The following is a 24,507-nucleotide window of genomic DNA, read 5'->3' as shown; positions in this document are numbered from 1 at the left end:
GATACTGGCACTGGAATCCGACTCCTGCGCTGACAGCTGGAAAGGACACTGGCCTCAATTTTCTCCCCTTTCGTCTCTGCACCAATCAGTGGTGGCGTTTCACCATCCAGGCACGTCCCTTCCTTCAGCTCCTCTTCTCTCTCAGTGTCAGTAGCAGGGACCGCACACACCCCTTCCTGATCAGCGCCCGGTTCCTGCTGAACACATGGCGCCCCCTCTTCTGGTTTCATCTCTAAATCAGTCTCTGCACTGGCGTCTAGAACGTTCAGCACTATGGGTTCCTTTGCATTTAGAATGGAAGGGTCTGATTGGTCAGCTGCCTGATGCATGTGCTCTAGTTCCGCCCCCTGGGGAGTTGAGATGCTCTCTTTGCATTCTTTCTCTCTCTCTGCACTTTTCTCGCTCTCGCTCTCGCTCTCCTTCTCACCGTCAGGGGCTTTCTCTGACATTTCCTCCTCTATGTTCTCTGCCTGCCCCTCCAGGACCACAGCATCACACTCAATGTCTTTTTGTTCATCAACTCTGTCTATCTCTTCCTCACTGTCGGGGCTCTTTTCATCTTTCTCCTCCACCTCTAACCCCCTGTGTTCCTCAGTCTCACTCTTCTTGTCTTCTTCTTTCTCCTCCTCATCGTCTTCTCCATCTGCCTCTTCCTCTTCTTCTTCTTTTTGTAAGACTTCTTCACTTCTGCTTTCTTCTTCCTCACCGTCCTCTCCATCTTCCTCTTCTTCTTCTTTTAGTAAGACTTCCTCACTTCTGCTTTCTTCTTCCTCACCATCCTCTCCATCTTCCTCTTCTTCTTTGCGTAAGACTTCTTTACTTCTGCTCTCTTCTTCTTCATCGTCCTCTTCCTCTTCCTCTTCTTTGCGTAAGACTTCTTCACTTCTGCTCTCTTCTTCCTCACCATCACTCTCACCCTTCATGTTCTCTCTCCTCTCCTCATCCGTCTCGCCTCTCACTCTCTCGGACTCGTGAGGCTCTGCCACTGGCTCCTCCTCCAAGCCTGGGGGCTGGTGTCTAGCCGTCATGACATTCATGTGTGACGTCTCGGCGATGTGGATGAAGGTGCGCTCCACTTTGGTGAACGGCGGCGAGGAGGTGCCTCCTGAGGCCGACACCATGCTAACAGTTGGCACCGCAATAATAGGCCGGGGGTCGGACCTGATGATGGATGACAGTGTTCCGGGCTCCGACACGTAGGGCGGTGGCCGCTCGCTCTGCGGCGTCAGGGCTGTGAAGGTAGCCTGGCCGTCACCTGGGGAGACCAAGCCGTCGCCTGGGGAGACCAACCCGTTGGCCGGGGAGGCCAGCACCAGCGTGCGTGACGCGTCCTCCTGGTCGTGGTCCTTGTTGTGCGGGGGGGCCAGCAAGGTGGAGGCGGCATTCTCTGGGCTCCCCTCGCTGCTCTTGGGGCTCCCCTCACTGCCAGAGCCATGGCCCTCTCTGTCCTCCTCTCGAGGCAAGCTGAAGGTTAACACGCCGGACAGGAAGTCCACTCGCTTTGGTCTTGTCTGGGGGGGCGTAACCGCATGATGCTCTTCATGGATGTCCTACAAAAGTCAGAAATACGTTTTGTTTGAATAATGCCATTACAAAGTTCTCCAGATCATAGTAACTAATTAAGTCATCTGATTGCAGAATATTATTTAACAACAGCAATGTAATCTAAGCAATACAATCAGTGGAAAATACTGTATGTGTATGAAAAAACAGAGACTGGAGCTCATTCGGTTTTGAGTTCAACAGCTCTGGGTAAACTAAACAAGGCTTGAATAATTAAGGAAGTTATTGCAATAATTGCTAGTTGACAGACACTATCATCCACATTATAAGATTCAGCCCTGTAATAATAGGTGCTCTAATGATGATGCAGACTTGACAGAAAAAAAAAGAGAGACTGCATGAGTCCTTCCCCAATTTCTTTAATATTTTGGTTGTATACAAGCTTTGCAGGATTGTCTTGAGTAAATGACATACATTTTTTTTAAAGGCACAAAAGACCATTGTACAGTGTTATATATTCTCGCATCCCTATTGTTTATTTTTGTATTTAAATGATCAAGCCCATAGTGATTTCAAGTGTAGCTTCAAAATACAGTGCTTAGACCAAGGCATGTACAGCAGCGAAGCACAAGGAAGCAGAATACAGAGCATGCTGACATTTACATCACTCACATGTTAAATCCAGCAGCGTGTTAAATAACATATCGTTCTTTGAAAAAGTTGAACAGATAAAAAGCTTAAAACACATGCTTTCCTAGATATGGTACAAGTCGAACTGTACAGTGTTATTGCAATACAAAAAGATGCTCTCAGTTTGTCTTTATAAAGTTCTAAATTATTTTCATATACAGGATTGCTGAAAGACTTTTGTTAATGGGGATTTACCAAGAGGGGTATTATCAAGCTGACAGACTGGCAGTACACTATACAGCAAATTTCCAGTTTTTTTTTTTACTATTCTTCTTTTTAGGTGATCACACGCACAATCTCCCCAGTCTCATTCTGACAAACCGCTGCAATCACATTGGGTAAATAAGAATGAAGACAAGAGCATGTGTGTGTGTGTGTGTGTGTGTGTTTGTATGTTGGGAGAGAGAGAGAGAGTGTGTGTGTGTGTGTATGTATATGTGTGTGAGAAAACTATGCCAACACCGGAAGACAAAAATGGCTTACATAACATTACAGAGCAATTTTCACTGAGTGAGACCAAAGTGAACAATTATTTACACATACTAAACCTAACTTGGCTGAACACTGCCCATTGCCCTCGAACTGTCAAATGTCTTTTAGCAAATGACTGGATTTTAAAGATTTCATAATGACTCCTACATTCGACCACATGTATGGGGAAAGCTCGAGAGGACTTTTTTAAAATATATATATAATGCTAATCTGTGATGTTGTGCTAATTATACATTTATATTCCTTTTTTAACTTCAGAAAGTTAACTTCCACTATATTGAATTTGGATTTCCAGTAGGATGCAGGTTATTTTTTACCAAACATGGAGCCATCAAAATAGTTTTAAATCTAGGACACCCCTAGGCCTTGCAACCATCTTTCCCAACTTAATACTGCAAGAACCCAAAACGAATTTAAAAACAATGACTAATATATGTAAATAAAAAATGACCATTACTGGGCTGCAACAAATATCAATTATGTGAGGGACAATGGATGACACGGCAGTGTGTAGCAGAAAATAAAGTATGTTCAAGGTGATAACGTGGCCACTATGAAAAGCGTACACCTCAAATTGCATTATTTCTAGTACTTCTTCCTGCCATACAGTGAGTCTTTTCCTAACTTAGGCCTACAGGACAAACTGCCAATACTATTTCCACATGGATGGTTGCTATGGCCAAACCCAGTTGTTACTTCCATACCTCTCGTTGCTAAGCTAGCATGTCTCAGCATTCTGTTGATTCTTTGCTTTGTAAAATGTGTTTTTTTTTAGCTGTAAACTAAATGATATGATTGAACCGGGATGAAACACATCAGTGCTGGGGTTAATATTGACAAAACCCCAGTGGGTGGGTTGAAAATAGCTCAGCACGCCATCTAACATTAAAAAATCCTCCTGAACTTTGCAAACTGCTTGAGAGCCGATGCTTAAGTACGACCATTTGGTATAGAAATGGGCAGCCCACCTTGCACAGCCCCTGGCAATGAGTCTCATGTTCATTTGCAAAACCCTACCCCTCGCCACCCGCTCCTCTCCTGCCTTTAGCCCCTTGTCCCCTTCATAGAATTTTCCAAAATTATGCAGAAGGCTGAGGGTGAGCTTCCACTTAAACTTCCAACTTGGCAAATTGATATGCAAGTGTATAGGGTCCAAAAAATGGGACTACTTTATAGGTGTGCAAAAAGCTAATTGACGTTCTAAAGAACACGTCACAACATGAAATACAACTAAGCCCTGGTATAAAGCAAACTGAAGCACTATGGTGGCCGGCAAAAAATGTGAACACATCAAAATTGATAAAATTAAAGAAACACGACCTTGAATATACATTGGTAAAATGCATGATCAGTGTCAAGTGCTAGAACAATCAATTAATACTTCCATGTTAAAAGGCACGGAGAGTCCAAATGATCAGACTAATTTTAAGAGTGAGCCATTAACCAGTGGGACTATCAGGAAAATCAAGAAGTTATATCAGAGATTGATTGCTATAAAATGTGAGAAATTCGAAGGGTAATTCACAACATCCAAACTACACACTTTCACAAACTTTTGACCTGACATGCATCTAACTTTCATACTGTAGCCTGTCTGGTCTAAGCCAGAAGACCCTTTCTCAATTCAAAGACTTCATCTGTCTCATTTGTTTAATTGTGGAGTGATATACAATTCTTGCCCAAAACAACAGACAATGTAGATTTGCCATTAAAACAGAAAGACAGAATGTGGTGCTCCACAAGTAGTATTATATGAGTGTGTGATAATGCATGTAAACCATGTTTGGTGTGCTTAGTATGAAGACACCAAAAGCAGTCAGCTAAGACCACGCTGTCATGCAAAGCATGTTTAAGAGATTGGGTGCATTGAACAGCAATACCGTTTTCAATTTGTATTTATAATTGAAAACAAACATACCCTTTTTTTTCTTTTTTGATGAAATGAAAACTTAGCCCCTGAGTATGGAGCTATTTAGGCAAGCTCTTTCTGAGCTAGCGCTGCACCGATAAGCTGAAATGCTGCATTAATCCATCAAGACACCTTTGACTATCAATGTGCAGACAATTGCATTAAGACCTCCACTTCTCTGTATAAGTGATTTGGCAGCCTCTGTTTAATAGGTAGAGCTCAAGCAGGTTTTCTTGTATGTCAACTGTAGAGTTGCACTACTCTATGCATGTACAAGTACAAATAACCCTGGTCATCCAGGTTATCACACAGAGCCAAGGCTTCATTTCATTCCAGAATGCACATGAGGAAAAATAGTGAACAAGAAAAACAAAATGGAGGCGAGTGAATGATAACATAATGTAAGGAGATGCTGTCCATGTGATAGTAGCAGCAATGATGTTCTTCACAATGACCTCAGCAATGGCTATAACATACCACTCTTCTTTGGTGGGGAAATTAATAAACCTTCTGAATTTGTTACTGTTGATGATAAATCAAATCTCCAGGGCAGATGAGAGAGATGAACAAAGACAAGGCAAGGGGTAGTTTGAGATGATGTGTAACACCGTCTGTATCCAAGTGAAAATGTTGTGTCTTCCTGTCCGGTGACCCAGGAACTTGACACAGTTGGATCATCTATTTTTACCCTACTGCCCTACTGAACTTGAACCTTCATAGTTTCTTGTTGAATGTCTGATCCATTTACTATGTCATCAGAAAGCACACTGATGTACCTCCAACACAGCCACAAATAACAAAACTGAACATACTTTACATACACATTTACATGAAGGGAGCATCACCTCCCAAACCTCAATCTATTGCCATACTGTCAATTGCACTTCAGTCTAATTTGAGCTTCACTTATTTATCTGACAGTGCCAGTGACAAAGCAGCGTCTAGAACATCTAGTTCTATAGTTCGATCTTCATCTTTTCAGGTGAGGTTCTCATACCGAGTAAACCTTCATTTAGCTTGTAAAATAATAGGTTTGAACTCCCCATGGCTCAGATGCAGACGATTACAGTACAACACATCTGTCACTGCATATGAATGACCATCGCTCGAAATCCCTTCCATCCTCCCTAGGGTTACCTTTAACATTATCCAAAAAAACACTCCATCAACATACTTGCGTATTTGCACAAATACCTTAAAAGCAGTGCAGTTTCTTGCCATTTAACCTTTATCATGAGAAATCTCAGATTTTCTCCCTTACTATTCCATTCCCTTTGAAAGAATGTGCTATCAAGCAAATTAGCTTAATGACACAAAAGAGGAGTTTTAGATGGAAAACTGAAGCAGTATTTGCTATACAAAACATTATAGGGAGCTTGTATCTTTCCCAGTCGTAGTTTGCTTGTGTACGAATGAGTTGTTAATGCTGAAATTGATGCCAATGACACTACTCTTAAAATACTGACACTCCAGGCATTCCAACTGAATGAAAAACCTTGTGAGAAGCTAGTGAGACCTCAGCCTGTTTGCAGCTTCATGTAGTGATTTATAGAAGTATGTACTCCAGTATTGCTACACTACTATTTTGATCTTCCCCAGCATGGTCCATCCATCTGTGTGCTGTCAGCTTCACTTATTGTTCTCATCCATTCCCTCACTGCTGCCCGCGCCATAAACTGGTCATAGAGTAGGCGGCCAGATGTACTGGGGGTCATATTGATGTCTTAGTGCCCAAAGGGAAAGTGCTTAGTGTGCAGCCTCTGCCCTTCTCGTGTCCTTCCGAAATAGCGCAAACACACACACGCACACGCACACGCACACGCACAAGCACAAGCACACGCACATGTTCATACTCACACATAAAGACAAAGAACACACAGAAAAACAACCCACACGATACACATGAAACAAGCACACTCCCACCTACACACAAAACAAAATTGTGTGCATCATCATGTTCTGATGCACAACCCATGCTATGTCTTTCCTTGTGTTAAAACATCATTTCAAAAGTGCAATGACACAAAAGCACCGTTGAAAATAAAAAAAATAATTAAAACAGAAACAAGTTGTCAGTGACTGCACACTTTTTCACAGTCATTGATCCTCCATCTTGCTCAATTTATCTGCTATGATCTCCATTTCATGAATGTGACCAGACACTAAGTGCATCGCTCGGCTCTCAGCAGGATGCTGCCTCACTCGTGAGGTGTGTGCTGAGAGGGAGGCGGGAAGACGGTGAAAAGCTGGGTGCCTGTTACGACTCCTCAGCCTATTCAAGTGATCAGGAATGTAGATGTTCACAGACTCAAAAGGAACACGTGCGCACCTACGACAGCTTCGACAAAACTCAATCACCACAGTGGCTTTGTCTCCTCTAAACGGTGATTTGTTTCTTCCTGTCGTAGGTTTTGTGTGTGTCTTGAGAATTTCGGTGACCGCTCAAAGGGCACAACTCATAATGCAATGAAGAGAGCAGTGAGGATGGCTATGAAAGGGGTGCAAATGCATAGGTGACTCTGTTTCCATGTTAAGAGGTGTTTGCCATTTCATCCTGTTCCCCACTACTGAGTGCGTGCAGGTCCACAACTGTCCATTACAAGAGCTTTAAAAACAATACAATATTTTTTTTGCATAAAAAGAAATGTATATACAGTAAAATCTCTGGCATTTTCTCCCTTGTTCTATGTCTCTTGGCAGCCATTTTGAAAGCTCAGTGGCCACAGATATCAAGTGACCTTTCTCTGTCTCTCTTTCAGAGTGTAACCAGACTCCCACTTTCACTCAGGATCACACACACGCACGCGCACACACACACACACACACACACACACACACACACAAACACACACACAGCTCCGGGGCTACGTTTATTGCACAAGCAGATGGATAAAGGTATTTTGTTCTTCCTTTTCTTGACAGTTTATAAGAAAGAGGAAGCTCTCCTGAAGTGATAAGAGAGTGTAGAGAGTGCACGTGTGTGTGTTGACCAAACATTTACAGAAAAGGACTGGGTGTTTGTGTAAGTGTATGTACGTGAGTGTGAGTGCACATCACGTTTTGTTCATGAGTTTTGCCAGCATCTGCTGGAAGTGTAGGCGCGACAGGTTGAGCACAGAATGACGGGCCCTTGGGTTGCCTGGCAACAGGGGCATGTGTCGCCGGGCGTGCCGGTGGGCGTGGGCGTGGGCGGGGCTGCTCTCGGCCGAGCGGCTGCGCTGAATGGCCGGACTGCCCAGGGCGGGGTCGTGGGGGAAGGGATCCGTCTCCATGGAATTGGAGGAGAACACATACGACGCCAATCTTCTCAAATGGGCGGGCCTCGGGAAAGAGTGTTGGGGGTGTGGCCTGTCCTCCTCCAACTGAAAGAGACCAATAAGAGTGGAGGAAAAAGGGATCAGGCTGGGATGACTACGGCGGGTGGTGTGTATGTGTCTTCTTAAAAAAACTTCTTTAAAAACGTTCACTACTGTGTGATAGTGTGTCCCTACTCCTTCACGTATGTGCCTGCTATTCTGAGTCCATAGAGGGAAATAGACACAAAAAATGCAAACATACACACAGGAACAGACTAGATCAAATACTTTAGCTTTAACTGTACTTGAACTGGAACCTGAACACTACATTACATTGCTTCAGTGACCGTGATTCTGGAATGAAGGCCTAGGACAATAGTTTTGGTCCTGGGTGTTCTTGAAAATGCTTACAAAAGGAAACACTATATGCAGCACAAAAACGGGAATTCCTGCCCTTGCTTTGAGCTCTGTTTTCACAAGACACTGGCCTGGTTTTGAAATTTCAAACTCATTTCACTGACACAAAGTCCCTGATGTTCTCCAGATGTACTGTAATGTAATGTTACATTTACTCATTTAGCAGACAAAAGCGACACACAGTACAGTACAGTGCAGGCATACACACTTACTATACATGCACTGTACTGTAATATACATCTGGGCTCACAAGTCTACTGTCAGGACCAGTGTGCTCAAAATGTTGGGACCATCATTATCCTGATACAATGTGCACATCTTATTACGCAACCACGTCAAGACTACCTCTTTGGAGGAGCAGGCTTGAGACTGTCTGCCCCAAAGTTAGGCCTATCTCTGAAGAAAACTATGAAAAAGGTATGTTCTGAATACTTGGCACAATGACAAAGACTACCCTGGACAATGAGGTGATGAGATATGCCTACAGTGCCACTTGAAAGTATGTGAACCCTTTGAGCACTTAAGAGTTTTCTGTTGTTTTACCATGATTTTTAATTTTTTTCAATTTTCCATAGATGAAATGTCAGGTTTATGTTTATCATTTGCATGTACTTGTTTAAAGAGAATTGTTTGAGTAGCCAAAAACTACATGAAACATGGAATTCGTTTATTTTCAAAAGTAAGTGAGCCCCCAGCTGCATTGGTAATCTTTTGGAGATGGTCTTATAGCTTTCCCAAGACTGATGGGCTGTCAGAACCTTCTTCCTGATGTTCTCGGATATCTCGTTTCCTCTCTGCATTGTTGATCTGTGTGGGTACACCTTGGCAGTACAGTAGTTTGGTTGGTTTCCTCTCTCTTTTAATCTGTGTTGCCCAACCCTTTTTCTAAGGATGTCTCAGTTGATTGGTTTGCTTAATTGACTAATTAAGCACCCAAATATGTTTCACCGAATCTGTTACCTGCTTGACTTTACCAATCCAGCTGGGGGTTCACTTACTTTTGAAAATACACTAATTATTTTTTGGCTACTCAAACAATTCCCTCTAAACAAGTACATGCAAATGATAAACATCAACCTGACATTTCATCTATGGAAAATTGTCGATGAAAAAATGAAAAATCATGGTAAAACAACTCTTAAAAACTCTTAAGTGCTCAAGGGGTTCACATACTTTCAAGTGGCACTGTATGTTATCCGTCTCTACCAAACAAACACAAGCATACACCCACTTACACAGTAAGTGTTTGCTGATACCAATACAGCCAGTAGGTTAATGTCTACTGTGTATACAGGCTATATGCTACAGTTTTTTACAGAGATATTTTCAATCCTCTGAGACTGCTAAACTAAACAGAACACAAGGGCTACTCAAACACAGAAGCACAAACCTTGACTTGCCTTGTAAAGCTGACCCGATTTTCACAGCCCCACATTTTATTCTACACTTGTTCAATTACATTGTTCACTGACTGTGCATTTCATAATGCACAGCAAGGGAGACAAGGTTTAGATGAGGTATGTTAATCACAAACCAGATCAGAATATCACAGAAATGGTGGCATACCCCTTCACGTGACCCAACACAACAACTTACACAGACGCACACGTCACAAAAACGTAACATAATAAGGCCATAACAAAAATGTATGCTGAGCATAAATGCTCAGCATAAATTTGTCTTGGGGAACACGACATGGGATGTGTAAAAACAGCCATTCAAAACAGCCTTTTTACACCAGATGGTGGATGGAGGAATAAAACAAATCAGTAAAAGATGAAAAATGGGAACTTTTGAGACATCCATGACTGAATGTTCAAAGTGCCTGCCCATCAGTGCAGAGAGTTTCCAGCACAGCCTGCATGGATCAATTGAACTCCCCATATTAATGTTCACTTTCATGACGGACGAGTGAAGGAATCAAAAGCTGTGCAGGTACACCGCAGTGGGCCAGTAGACGTCAACACACACTTGCAAAAGATATGCACCATTTCTTTGCTCAAACACACACGCTCACACACGCTCACACACACGCTCACACACACACACACACACACACACACACACACACACACACACACACACACACACACACACACACACACACACATTCACACATTCACTCTCCCATACAAGCACACACAAACACACACACACGCACGCACACACAAACACACACACACGCACGCACACACGCACACACACACACTCCCATTCACTCTCCCATACAAGCAAACCCAAACACAATCACTCACACACACACACACACACACACACACACACACACACACACACACACACACACACACACACACACACACACACACACACACACACACACACACACACACACACACACACACACACAGAAGAGCTCTAACCTGTCTGTGAGGTCCAAACGGTTCAGACTCCCTCCTCCTGGGGCCTGTGTGAGGCAGTGAGTGACATGGCGAGTGGGCGGGGCTGGGCCCTGCACCCTCCCCGTCGTTGAGGGCCATCATGCAGCGCGCCCGCTCGGCAGAGTGGGTCTTGGGCCGCACCACGCCGTCGTGACCCCTCCTCCTCCTCTCGTGGTCCTCCAGGGGCCTCAGCTCCTCGGGCTCCTCGTCTGTAGTGCCCGAGTTGGTGGGCTCGGCCCCTGGCAGGAAGTCCCTCAGCTCCATCTCCTTGTCAATGATGACCCACTCCCTGCTGTCGAAGTCCTCCTCCTCTGCCAGCGGCACCGAGTGGATGAACGCGTTGCTGTGGGCCTCTTGGTCGGCGTCCACCGAGACGTCCTGGCGACCACTGATCTGCCGCTCGCCTTGCCCCGCATCCAGGGAGAACATCTGGGCCGGCTGGGAGGAGTAGACCAATCGAGACGGGGAGCACAGGACGTCCATGCGAGACCTGCCAAAGTATACAGACAAGACGAATCAGAGGACAGTGTCTGTGAATCTGGCCCTTCACTAGCTCACTAGCTAGCTATGTATCTATTTCTCAACATATTCATGTTTTTAATGTTTTCATCTGTATGTTTTAGTTTGAATGTTTTCTCTCACGGTTAATCACAGTTGCTGATAATCTACTCAGACACACACAGTCAAAACACACACTTCCTCACCGTCCTGCGTAGCCATCGGCTGCACCTCCAGCCCCGGAGAGGCGATCAGACTCTGGGCTGTTGACTCTGCGGTACCTGAGGACCTGAGGTACCTGTCCGCCGGGGGACTCAGGAGCTTCGCCTTTGGCCTCAGCGGAGCCGGTACCTCCAACTTGCCCATCCTCCTCCAAAGCCGCCGGTGTCTGCCAGCAACACAGCACCACATCAAAAATCATAAATACTCTTCATGGTTTGGGTGGTTAGCATGTAGAGGTTATTGAAGGTAAATGACTGCCTTTGTCACCTCTACCAGATGTATCCCTCTATTGACATATGTGACACAGATCATTTTGAAACACTGTTAGCGCTGACTGGTGTTAGCAGTGACTGGTGCTAGCAGTGACTGGTGTTAGTGCTGACTGGTGTTAGCGCTGACTGGTGTTAGCAGTGACTGTTGTTAGCACTGACTGGTGTTAGCGCCGACTGGTGTTAGCACTGACTGGTGTTAGCACCGACTGGTGTTAGCAGTGACTGGTGTTAGCAGTGACTGGTGTTAGCAGTGACTGGTGTGAGCAGTAACTGGTGTGAGCAGTAACTGGTGTTAGCGCTGACTGGTGTTAGCAGTGACTGGTGTTAAAGCTAACTGGTGTTAGCAGTGACTGATGTTAGCAGTGACTGGTGTTAGCAGTGACTGTTGTAAGCGCTGTAGGATAAGTGAGAACCTTGCTGATGCTGATCCTGAGTTTGTTGCGGTTGAAGTCAGTGTCAGCCTCTCCATCGGGTGGGGGATGGGCGGCCTCGCCGGGCCTGCAGGGTGCCGGGACGGGCGGGGCATTCTCCTGGTCACCTAGGTGCTCATCCTGCAGTACGTCGTCCGTGGTCTCTCGTGGCAGCTCCCCTGGAACTGCCGTTATATTGACTCCTCTGGAAAATTAGGATGAGGAGTCATATCGGTCATTCATTTTTGTGAGCACATTCAAAGCAAGAGACAAATTCACACATTAATACAAAATCAATATAGAAAAATAAAAGCTATTTCAGGAAAAAACATATACAACAATCATGACTTAAAAGTTTTGTAACCATACATTCCCTGCCATCACTTAAACATGTCCTGAAACTACAATATGTGAAACAGAAAATGAAAGTTTTAAAAGTAGTAGAAAAGTTATACCATTAAAGTGTGTTATTAAATGAGAAATAAATATGTTTTCTTTGACATACTGTGACACCTCTTAGGACTACGGCCTTCTCTACGTAATGAAAACCGGTCTAGACACAGGATGAGGGAATAGGACGATGTCTGAATTTAAATGCCAAGCTTCGGATTTTGGCATTAATCCAAAAGGGATTGGGTAATGCTTTTAAATTAATGCAGAGATTCCTAAGGATACAAATACAAAGCCATCTACTGTAGGAGAAAAAAAACAAGAAAAAGACCAGCGTTGCACAAGGTCGTCTGTGAGAATGTTTAAGAATAAGGCGATTTCATGCCCAAGCAGAGAATCCTTTAGGGATGGGGTGGGTGGAGTGGGCGAGATGAAAGGAAAACCGTTCTGGAGAATTGCCAATTCGGAGGGAGACAGTATGCAGTCCCAGGCCAGCCGCCCCACGCTGAGCATCAGAAAGACTAAAACTGCACCGGGCTCCTAGGTGTGCTCCTCTGGCAGCGCTCTTGCTGGGGAGCTCTCTGCTGCATTGTGCTCTGCAGGCTGTCAGGGCCGCCCAAGGCTCGTTAAGGGAGATGAGCCGATCACAGACAGACATCAGACGGTCAAGCGATGCAGGGAGCATCACAGCCATCTCCCCAAGGACAAACACACATATCAATGTGGTCGGGTGTGAGCATTAGTCTGTGCGTGTGTGTGTGTGTGTGTGTGTGTGTGTGTGTGTGTGTGTGTGTGTGTGTGTGTGTGTGTGTGTGTGTGTGTGTGTGTGTGTGTGTGTGTGTGTGTCTGTAATCTTAGAAGTGGATGAAGAGGTATGTGTGTCACTGAAAGTCCAAGAAAGACAGGAAATTGCCAAGCCTAAATTGCAAAGTGGGTTATTTAGTGTGTGTGTGTGTGTGTGTGTGTGTGTGTGTGTGTGTGTGTGTGTGTGTGTGTGTGTGTGTGTGTGTGTGTCTCACCCTGCCACTGCTGCAGACTGTCTGGTGTTTGGCTGGGCTGGGGCAGGTGTGGTTGACAGCATGGGCTCTGTCCCTGTTTTCTCCCAATCATAGGGCTCGTTCTCAGTAATGGTTCTGTCCTTCATACTCATGTCAAACACTGACATCAGCAACTAGAGAGAGGGAGGGAGAGAGAGAGAGAGAGAGAGAGAGAGAGAGAAAGGGAGAGAGGGAGAGAGAGAGAGAAAGAAAGAGAGAGCCGAGGGAGAGAAAGAGAGAGAGAGAAAAAGAAAGATAGAGAGAGAGCAGAGGGAGAGGGAGTGGAGAGATGAAGTGAGCCAGAGATGGCAGAAAATTAGACACATGATTTTAATGCACTACTGACACTCAATTACGCCTGTTAATTTGACAATTTCATTCAATGATTTTAATGAGACAATATTTGACCCCTTATCTAATCGCATCAATTAAAAGCTACTCATTAGAGGCAGATGCCTTTGGCACATAAATGATCAGCTAGTTATTAGGCAGTTAACTGGTCTCTTTATCGCCTCATAAAATATCATGGCTCCATAGATATCACTATCAGAGAAGGGAAACAATTATAACTGAATAATGGCGCTCATAAAATAAACACAGTGTACACTAACACCATGGGACAGGCTGTAGTTGACTGTGAAGAATTCTATCTTTAATTTGAATTTCATGACATGTATCGTTTTTAATTTGAACTACTTTGTTTTCACTATTTATAAATATACAATGACACTAATGATATAATTGGCACTAATCAGAATTGAGTAAGTCAACACAGATTCCTATATAAATAGATAAATACAGCACAGTAGACTAGGTAAGTTGAGTTTTTAGTACCTGGTAGTCCGGTTTGGTAAAGTAGTCCAGCCCCAACACGTGGTCCAAGAAGATGTAGAACTCTGAAGGCATGTGCTTGAGCAGCATCTTGTGCTCATAGCGCTCCTTAATCTGGCCCACCTGCTCCTGTTCACACATAACATCACATCCCGTCTGAGATTATCATCTTAAACATGATACACATTAAAGTCTTTGGGCGAATGTGAAAATGCCAATTAGGCCTGCTCGGTTTACTTTAGGGAGACGCTCACTTCATAATAAAGGTGTCTCCTAAGCAACAGGGTGGATTACCTTGTCCTTAATTTTTCGCCATGGTAACTGACCAACAGTGAACTCCACCAGCATGTAAAACAGGGACCACAAATCATCATGACGACCCATCTCCTGTTAAATAAGGAGCAGAATCTGTGAGAATCTGCTGGTAATCATTTACATGACGCACATATCATCTATTTCCTCTGATATGGGAAATGTTAATATTGCATAGAAAATACATACTTTGTTTTTATGAGCATTGACAGAGGCATATCGGACTGTCCCACGGAATCCTGCCACAGTTCTTGGCTGAAAATGACATAGGCAGCAGCATTTTAGACTCTTTGTGAAGTTTATAATGTCAGATGATCACATGCTAACTATTCAGTAAATATGACTATGTGCATGTGCATGTGCCTATGTGTGCACATGTGTGTGTGAGAAAGAGAGGTTGACAGTATATTGCGTGTATGAGGAGTGTTTGTGCAGCATGCTGTGTTCAATGCTTGGCCCCGGGGAACAGGCCTCTCTCTACTTGCATCTGCTTCACTTCAGTGCCTCAGCTTAACGACTTCTGCTCTCTTCTCCAGCTCTCTCTCTCTCTGTCCTCTCCTCTCCTCTCCTCTCCTCTCCACTCACTCACTCACTCACTCACTCACTCACTCACTCACCTCTCTATCTCATCTCATCCCCTGCCCTCCCCTCCCCTTTCCTCTCCTCTCCTCTCCTCTCCTCTCCTCTCCTCTCCTCACCTCTCCTTTCCTCTCCTCTCCTCTCTTATCCCAGCATCCCCTCTCTTACAGTGTGGAGGTGTTTGTCCCCTGTCTCCTCTGTTTGTCCCTGTGTCAACACTGGTTACAACTGTTGTGTAAATGTTATAAGGAGTGGTAATATATACAGGAGAGCACATAGAGGCCACATTTTGAGGAGATAAATGGCAGGAATAATGAGACGGAGGGAAAGAGGTGAGGAATGGATAAAAAGTGCAGAAAATAAGGATAGAGGGATTGGTGTGTGGAGCGGACCAAGTGTCCGGAGAAAAGATGTAAGGCCGTAACTTCATTGACCGGCAACTGGCAACGAGCGAAGCAAGGAGCAACGAACAAAGTCTGCCACGCATGAACTAAAGCTGATTTAATAACTTCAATCATTTCGCTAATTTCATACCATGAGCAAGGTCCTAAGCTCAAACATGGGTGGGTCAGAAGCACAATGCTTCCACATGCCACACTATAGCTTTAGCTCATGCGCAATGGACTTTGCTTGTTGCTTGGCTCATTGCCCCTCAATGAAATCTTGGCCTGTAAGGTGTTCTGTAATCCTGTAGAGGATAGAGAGATGCCGAGAGGACCACTCACAATGCAACTCTGTCGCTATGGCAAGGGGAACAAGCACTTGAGAAAAAAAACATGCGCTTCCAACAAAAAGGCCAAAGGAACTGCAAAATAAAAAAAACATGACAAAGCATTTAAATCATACAAACATAAAACATTACTATACACAAATAATAACAAGTCTTGATTGAATCTATATTAAATGAAAAAGAACATAAGTCACAAACACCAAAATGACAAGACTACAGAAATGAGACAATTTTTTCTAGATAAAATCCTACAGCCGTGAGATTTCTAACGTTGCTGGTTAACACAGCTGAAGGTCTTTTCTGTTCACTGCAGAGATGAGTGCGCGGGCCATGACACCACATCTCCCCTGAGGCTCCACTGCACTACATACCTCATACATTATTTACTGTGCGAGGCTGTTACCCATTTCTGCCTTAAACACTGTATATATAGTATAATGACTAACTAAGGAATCCTTTTTTTAAGAAAAAGAACTATCAGATCACTAGTCCAATCCAAGAGTCAGTGTGTGTGTATGCGTGTGTGTGCAGGAATCAGTGTGTGTGTATGGAGCAGATTTCCGCAGGCTCTGTGCTAATGGCTGACTGTGTGCAGCAGCACCGCTCTTAAATCAATGTGAAACATCTGAGTCAGCAAAAAGACTAGCTTCTCCATATCTTTTCCTCTTTCCTTTTCTCTCCCATCGCTCTCCCTTAAGTGAAAAAGACACACTCAATCTTTTAAGACAATTTGTGGGGCTCTGGCTGTCGGCTGTGTGTGGGTCTGAAGGGCTGAGATAGATGCCTGGGCGGGGCGGTGACGGTGACGGTGCTGCCGCCGCAACGGTGGCTGGTACTCACCGGCCGCACCTCTCCGCTGGTGTTGGTGTACTGCCTTGCCAGGCCAAAGTCCAGCATGAAACATTTCCTATATGTCGACGGCAGTCGGCCCATGGCAAAGTTTGACTAAAATGGAGCAAAGCAGAAAGGGAGAGTACAAATCAGTCTTTGAAGATGTATAGCCATGTCAAAGCTGTGCACACACACACACACACACACACACACACACACACACACACACACACACACACACACACACACACACACACACACACACACACACACACACACACACACACACACACACACACACACACACACACACACACACACACACACACACACGTACAAAGTCTGTCAGTGATCCACAAGCAAATTCAATGACATTGATCAGCAGCACAAATTGGGGGCAGAATGATCGATGACGGCCGTCTACCATTTTAACAATTTAATTGCGCTGTATCTTGTTTTCTCCAAAAGAAAAAAACAAGGGGGGAGAGGGTGTGAAGGTTACATACAGGCTTTATATCCCTGTGCAGGAAGCCCACTGAGTGGATGGCCTCTATGGACTCCAGGATCTGTTTGCCCAGGCGGAGTGTAGTGCTCTGGGAGAAGGTCCCCCGAGGCTGACTGCGCCTCAGATCAGCTAAGTTCCTCCCCTACAGAGGAGACCAGAGGGAAGGAGAGAGAGAGAGAAAGAGAATGGGAGAGAGAGAGAGAGAGAGAGAGAAAGAGAGAGAGAGGGACAGAGAGAGGGAGGGAGGGAGAGAGACAGAGAGAGAGAGAGAATCAATCTTTTATCCTCTCCTCGCTTGTATGACCTCGTCTATCTATATATGTGTTGCAACACAAGTGAACTGACTGGTAACTGTACAGGGATTATTAGGGGATTATGAGATTTACAGAATCGATAAACTCATTAATGTGCATCCCGGGAATTATGCATTGGAGCACTGTAAACATTTGACTACAGAAACTCTGATAATTTAATTATGATCTACAATAATAAAGATACACAGATGACAGAACGCATGTGATGTGGTTACCCTACCTGCAGCTGCATGACCACGTAATTAAACTTTTCATTTCGTCCACATCCGATAAATTTGCAGACATGGTTTTTCCCTGAAAGCAAAAAAATGTAATGGTTACGAAAGAGTCTGGGATACAACTACAACTGAAATGGAAGGTACTGTTTTCAGTGTTTCTGCCATCACAGCTTAATGAGAAAAGTGGCTAGAGGACATCGTGGGGTATTTCACAGTGTCCTTAAATAAGGGCAAACACACCCTCACACACACACACAGACACACAGACACACAGACACACAAACACACACACTTTTTCTTTCTCTCTCTCTCTCTCTCTCTCTCGCTCTTTTGCTCTCTCTTTCACGCTTATTACCCTTAAAGCCTCCCAGTAGTGGTGCAGTGTCACAGCTGGAAAAAATCGGATCCTTGCACTTTGAGAGAATGTGTGTGTGTGTGTGTCCGCCGGTGCACTGCACGTGGAATGTTAAAGGCACAGTTCTGAAGTGGTTATTACTGTGTTTGTTTGTGTTTGGACCCTCCTGTGATAAGATAAAAGCCTATTAGACACAGTGTTTGTGCTCAGGCTGACTGCTCCACTAGGGCTAATTACAGTCATCCAGTGGAAACCAGTGAACATGTACATTTGCCAAAATGAGTCCACGGGTTGGATTTAGAGTTTACAGTTTAAGTATTTAGCACAGTATTTAACAAACTAAGGATTGGCACTTAAAACATAAACATACCAACTCTATATTGAACAGTTCTATAACCAAGAGAATGCACTGAAATGAATGTCAGGTTTTGCAGCATCCCTGCAACAGTAATAGGTAGGGATGGGAACCGAAACCCGGTTCTTGTTTAGAACCGGTTCCTAATGAGCCGAATCTTTGGAATCGTTAGCCAAATTCATAACCGGGTCTGTTAACGGACCTCTGTGCCGTTTGCGCATGCGCGAACTCTCCCTTTAAAAAATCAGACCGCAGCAGAAATGGCAACTAGACAGAAGCGATCTAAAGTGTGGCTTTATTTCACTCGAACAAATGCAAACATGGTCACTTGTAACGTCTGTACAACATGTATTTCGTCAAAAGGAGGAGGTACATCTACTATGAATAAGCACTTGAGCACACAACATGGTATTAAATTACAAGATTGTCATGTTTTTGATGCCTGCAGCAGCTCAACTAACGACGGCGCTTCATCCCTAACTTACCAAGGTAAACTCCTCAAAATGTTTTATCATAACGGTGTTACTCGTGTGTTATCAGCAAACGTTTGCGTTGTCGTGTTAACCATAACTAAACTTAGCATTTAATTGCTTAACAGAATGGGCGATGTTGGACATTGTCATATAACTTAGGCTAGCTTAGCTGTAGAATCTTCTATTTTCAGCTGTTGGCTTGAGGCAGAGGCAGTGCTTGCCTCCCCTCTGTTGGTTCTAGAAAGTTTGCTGATAACACACGAGTAACACCGTTATGATAAAACATTTTGAGGAGTTTACCTTAAGTCAGGGATGAAGCGCAAAAGACTCCGTTAATAATGGCGTTGTCTAGCAACGCGTGCAGCTCCCTAGATATGGATACGTTTCTCTTTCAATTCAGTGGCAGCAATAGTTAAGTTTTAAATATACTGAATGCCTAGTTTGCGAATCATCTTTGTTCAAATACGTATGTGAGGCATTGTGTGCATGATACAAGTAAGTATGTTTCAGTACGTTATTGTGTTTGTAGTGGGTTCTACATTGCTATTAGAAGCGTTAAGCATAATAGTTCGCGATTAGCCAAACAACCAAGCAACCTACAAAAAAATATACAGTCCTTTACTCAATAACAAGGGCTTCATGTCAGATCAGAAAATTCAACGATTTTGTTAGTGCCATTTTATTGCCAGATTTAGTTTATCTCAAGAGTGCAATGAGGGAGGGGTTTAGATTGGACTAACTTAAACTAAACCTGGATGTATTGTAATATTCCAACAATTATGAGACATTTCCTGAGGTATATCTGCTCTGGAAAAGAAAGATCAGTAGGTAGCAGAGGAAGGGTTGTATAGGGGTTGTTTGCTATTTCACTCATACACTCATCTGATACAGTATAGATGAGTGAATGAGTGAAATAGCAATCAACAGTGCTCTGCAATGTCAATGTATAGCTTTAGAGTTGACACTCTCACCACATATGCATTTAAATATTGTTGTTTTATATTTAGTGGCAAGAATGTCTTTTTTTTTAATACAAGTTTTTGGTTATTTATGTAAACATTCTGTTTATGGTGTGTACAGCATTCTAGATATTTATATAAAAGAACATTAATGTAAAAAATCCGTTTGTGCTCTTTTTTCACCCCTTACCCAATAAGAATCGATAAGAGAATCGATAAGGAATCGAATCGATAAGCAGGAATCGATAAGGAACCGGAATCGTTAAAATCTTAAAGGTTCTCATCCCTAGTAATAGGGATGTTATGCATTTCACCCCTACTTTGGCATCTTTCCAGAGAATTTAGCAATAGTGAAAAAGGTGTAAAACGCTCTGCAATGTCATTCAGAATGAACACCACTCCTGATACAGAAAGAGGGTCACAGTAGTATTTGCATTAACTAAGCTATTACAGTTTCTCCAAAGACAGCCATGTGTTTTGTTTGCAGTTAGTTGAAAACGTTATTCATCTACATATTCAGACTTCTCACTGAATGGATTATTGTTTTTGGCTTGACATATTTCATGCATGTCTGTGTGCAATGGGGGCAGGGTCTCTAAAAGCAGATACAGGCTAAGATCACTCACACTACCACTCATCTAAAATACTGTCGGTTTCCCAGGAGACAGATAGATAACAGACTGTCAATCATGATTCTCCCTGAAATAGTGTACAAGGTGATAACATTGCATTCAGCCGTGCAATGTAAGACATGGATTGTATCTTTTCATCAGTGATGAAGTATACAAGGACACATATACACATTTTACATCCGTTTGCTTGTGAGCATTTGACTGCCAGGCATCGAGAGTTTTCAACTTCATTAGCTGACATTGAACCATGTGACACATCTCATGCCAGCACACATGCTTACCCTGGAGTTTCTTCAGAACAGCGACTTCCATCTTGAGCACTTGTTTGGGTTGCTGGGCCGACTCCACCTTCAGGGCCACATTCTCCCGAGTAAGCAAGTCCAGTGCCTCATAGATTTCCCCAAACCCCCCTCCCCCAATCTTCTTGAGCTGACAGGCAGACAGGCAGGCAGGCAAACAGACAGGCAGGTAGACAGAAAGACAGGCAGACAGACAGACAGACAGACACAGAGACAGACAGACAGACAGACAGAGAGCAAGGAAAAGGGGAAAAGAAGAGAGAGAGTTAAATCTCCAGCAAAACCCAACGGACAAACTGCTGGTCAAGTAGTTATTATATAGTACTATGGGTCCCAAGTATGCTTTTCATTGACTATAGTTCCGCATTCAACACCATCATCCTATCCAGACTCATCGCCAAGCTCATAGACCTGGGACTAAGCACCTCCCTATGCAGGTGGATCTTTGACTTTCTGACGGGGAGGCCACAGGTGGTGAGAATCGGTGACCGCACCTCATCCACAGTAATCACCAACACAAGCACCCCCCAGGGCTGTGTGCTCAGCCCCCTCCTGTTCTCCTTGTTCACGCATGACTGTGCGGCTACGCACAGTTCAAATCTTATCGTGAAGTTTGCTGACGACACAACCATTGTGGGCCTCATCACTGACAACGATGAGGCAGCCTACAGAGAGGAGGTTGATACCCTGACAACATGGTGTCAGGTTAATAACCTCTCTCTTAACATCAGTAAAACTAAAGAGATGATTGTGGATTATAGGAGACGGCAGGAGGAAGAGCATGCGCCCCTATATATCAATAGATCTGTAGTGGAAAAGGTTAGTTGCTTCAGGTTCCTTGGGGTGAACATCAGCGATGATCTCACCTGGTCTGTTCACCCGAACAAGGTGGTGAAAGCGGCCCGGAAACGCCTTTTCTTTCTCAGGAGACTGAAGAAGTTTGGTATGGAATCAGTCATCCTCACTAACTATTATAGGTGTACTTATAGAGAGCATCCTGACTGGTTGCATCACAGTGTGGTACGGGAGCTGCACAGCCAAGGACCGTAAGGCCCTACGCAGTGTGGTCAGGTCTGCGGAGTTTATCATAGGCAGGGAGCTCCCAGCCCTGCAGGACATCTTCCATACACGATGCATCAGGAAAGCTGGCAGGATCCTTAAAGACTGCTACCATCCATCCTATAAACTTTTTTCCCCTTTGCCATCTGGTAGGCGTTACCGAAGTATTCAATCTCGCACCCGTAGATTGGAGAGCAGTTTCTTTCCCAGGGCCATCAGGCTTTTAAATGGACAGTGATAGAGTTTGATACACATTTGATTTGTCTTAGGTTAGTATAGGTATATTAGGTTAGTTTAGGTTACTATATGTGTATTATATGTTTAGCAGATGGTATTGTATATTTATATTTATTTTGTATATTTATTATATGTGGAATTTATGTTCAGAGTACTTATATGTTATGTTATGTTATGTTATGCTATGGTAGGTTGTTGTACGGTGTCTTGTCCCAAGAATTTCAATGCCCAGTCTGACTCTGTTTTTCTGTGTATATGACAAATAAATACTTGAACTTGAAGTAGTTATTATATAGCACTATGGGTCTTAATTTCACAGGGCAATGAGCCATGAGCCATGAGCACTGTGTGAGCAGGACAGAGGGAGGAGGTGTGAGGCAGTGAAAAGTGATTGACAGTGAAAGAATATGATTTACAACCTCGACTCATCTCTCTGTAATAATTAGGATGAATTCTTCCCTTCTTTGTTGAGAAGACCTCACAGTACACATGAAGCATAGTAGGGCCCCAGATGTCTGAGTTTATGAAACTATGAGCCTTGTTAGAGGTTCTAGTAAATTGCTGCCTCTCAGTTGTAGAGACTGGCAAGAGGGTCGTAGGCAGGTGTGGAGTGGGTTTATTCACACCTGCTTACCTCCATAAATAGTTCTGCGTTTGGGTTTGCCGTTTGCATTTTTGAACTATTTACATATGGTAATATATGAGCATAGCCTGCATCTTCTATCAGTTTTCTTGTGGAAAAATGTTGCAAGACCTAAATATTCTGCCGGTTATTGTTAATGGTAATACCAACACTTAATGTGACTGGTCACTTACCAGCAATACAGATAAGGCCAGGTCAGACAAGATCTGTAGAGTTTTTATGTAACCATACTTATTCAAGGTACAGTAGTTCTCCCACATCAAAACTACAGCACTATGAAAATGTTTTGTATTTTTTATTCTGAAGTCAGACTGACAGGGACAGAAATCTAGGACCATTGACAACAAGGTCCAGTCATGATTAGCATTAACGCTATGCTAAAGTAGTTTTGTGAGTTTACAGATATGCCTCCCATCCATATGCAGCATAATTTAGCTATGGTTATGTAACCAGCGTTGTGCAGACAAGCACAGTCCCACACTCCACTTCAAACTCACAAGGCAGGCACGGGAGGCGGATGTGTTAGCAAGGAGGCCAAAACCCATTGGTGCTAGTGTGCGTTAAAAGCACGTCTCTTAATGTCTCAGGGTCTGAGGTTTACTCACTGCACAGCACTGTATCCGCTGGCTACTGTTTTTAAGGGGAACATAATGCCTCAGAGTTGGAATTGGTTTGGAGACATATAAATGAACTGTATAAGGAAACTATGGGATCCTCATCATGAGAAATGAACTAAGCGGTCTAGTTAACTTCACCGTAACAAGAATTCTGCCCTTGCCATGACCCATCTTAAGACTGCGTGTGTGTAAAGAGTGTCAATAGCATAGTTGGTATTCATATAGTATCACTCCAATGGACCCACTTCCACACACACTCTGCAAGATACAGGTGAGCATATGTGAGAGTGCAAGTTGGACAACAGAGGCCATATTGTGTTGCAGTGTCTCCTCCTCTCACACCTGGTATCCTGACAGCAGAGGGCTGAGACTTCAAAGGGCCTCACAAACACCTGAACACGTCAATGTGTACAAAGTATGTGCCTTTGACTAATAAACACATCCTATGGCAAATGTGTAAAGTCATTTAACACACATCACACACCCACAACCCTTACCCACCCTTACCCACACTTAACACAAACACACACACACACACACACACACACACACACACACACAAATGTAGGCGTGTGGTAACTCACCACTTTCCAGCGCTCCTTCACCATGCAGTTTGGTGGCAGGATGTCCACCGGCTCCCCGACCCCGTTCATGTTGACGTCGCCCTGGACAGCAGGCCCTACACACTGCATTTGCCGGCTAGAGAGGGGCACTTCTGCCTGCTGCACCCAGCCATTTACCTGCAACACCAAACACACTCATTAAAAACCAAGACATTCGGTAAAGACTAACTTACCCTTACAGGGTTATACAATTAACTGGACAACTCCCCTAGACCTTATGAAGTTATCAGAACCAAATTGTACAAACAAATAGTGCTGAGGGGGAAATCAGACAGGAAGAGATGTTTACAGCTTGACATACTATATTTCAGAGGCAGATAAGTTGATGGCAAAAGGTTTTGATTGATAGATGAATAAGACAGAAGTCCTGCTGACATCCATTGCTCATCGAACCTTATGC

General features: G+C 43.9%; 1 protein-coding gene across 1 annotated transcript; it reads right to left on the bottom strand.

Moving 5' to 3' along the window:
• Positions 1 to 574: 574 nt before the first annotated feature.
• On the bottom strand, positions 575 to 24,176 carry ttbk1b (tau tubulin kinase 1b; the record flags this gene model as incomplete). The annotated part of the gene is given in 14 exon segments (XM_080849163.1): positions 575 to 667; positions 669 to 1,550; positions 10,689 to 11,196; positions 11,411 to 11,592; positions 12,112 to 12,313; positions 13,518 to 13,669; positions 14,370 to 14,495; positions 14,661 to 14,753; positions 14,868 to 14,933; positions 16,828 to 16,932; positions 17,325 to 17,465; positions 17,858 to 17,931; positions 20,911 to 21,058; positions 24,069 to 24,176. Coding segments are annotated over 14 exon segments (2,880 nt in total).
• Between the last annotated feature and the right edge of the window lie 331 nt (positions 24,177 to 24,507).

Source organism: Sprattus sprattus, assembly GCF_963457725.1.
Source record: "Sprattus sprattus genome assembly, chromosome: 12".
Taxonomy (NCBI): Eukaryota; Metazoa; Chordata; class Actinopteri; order Clupeiformes; family Clupeidae; genus Sprattus; species Sprattus sprattus.
This window is presented reverse-complemented; position numbering and strand designations above follow the sequence as displayed.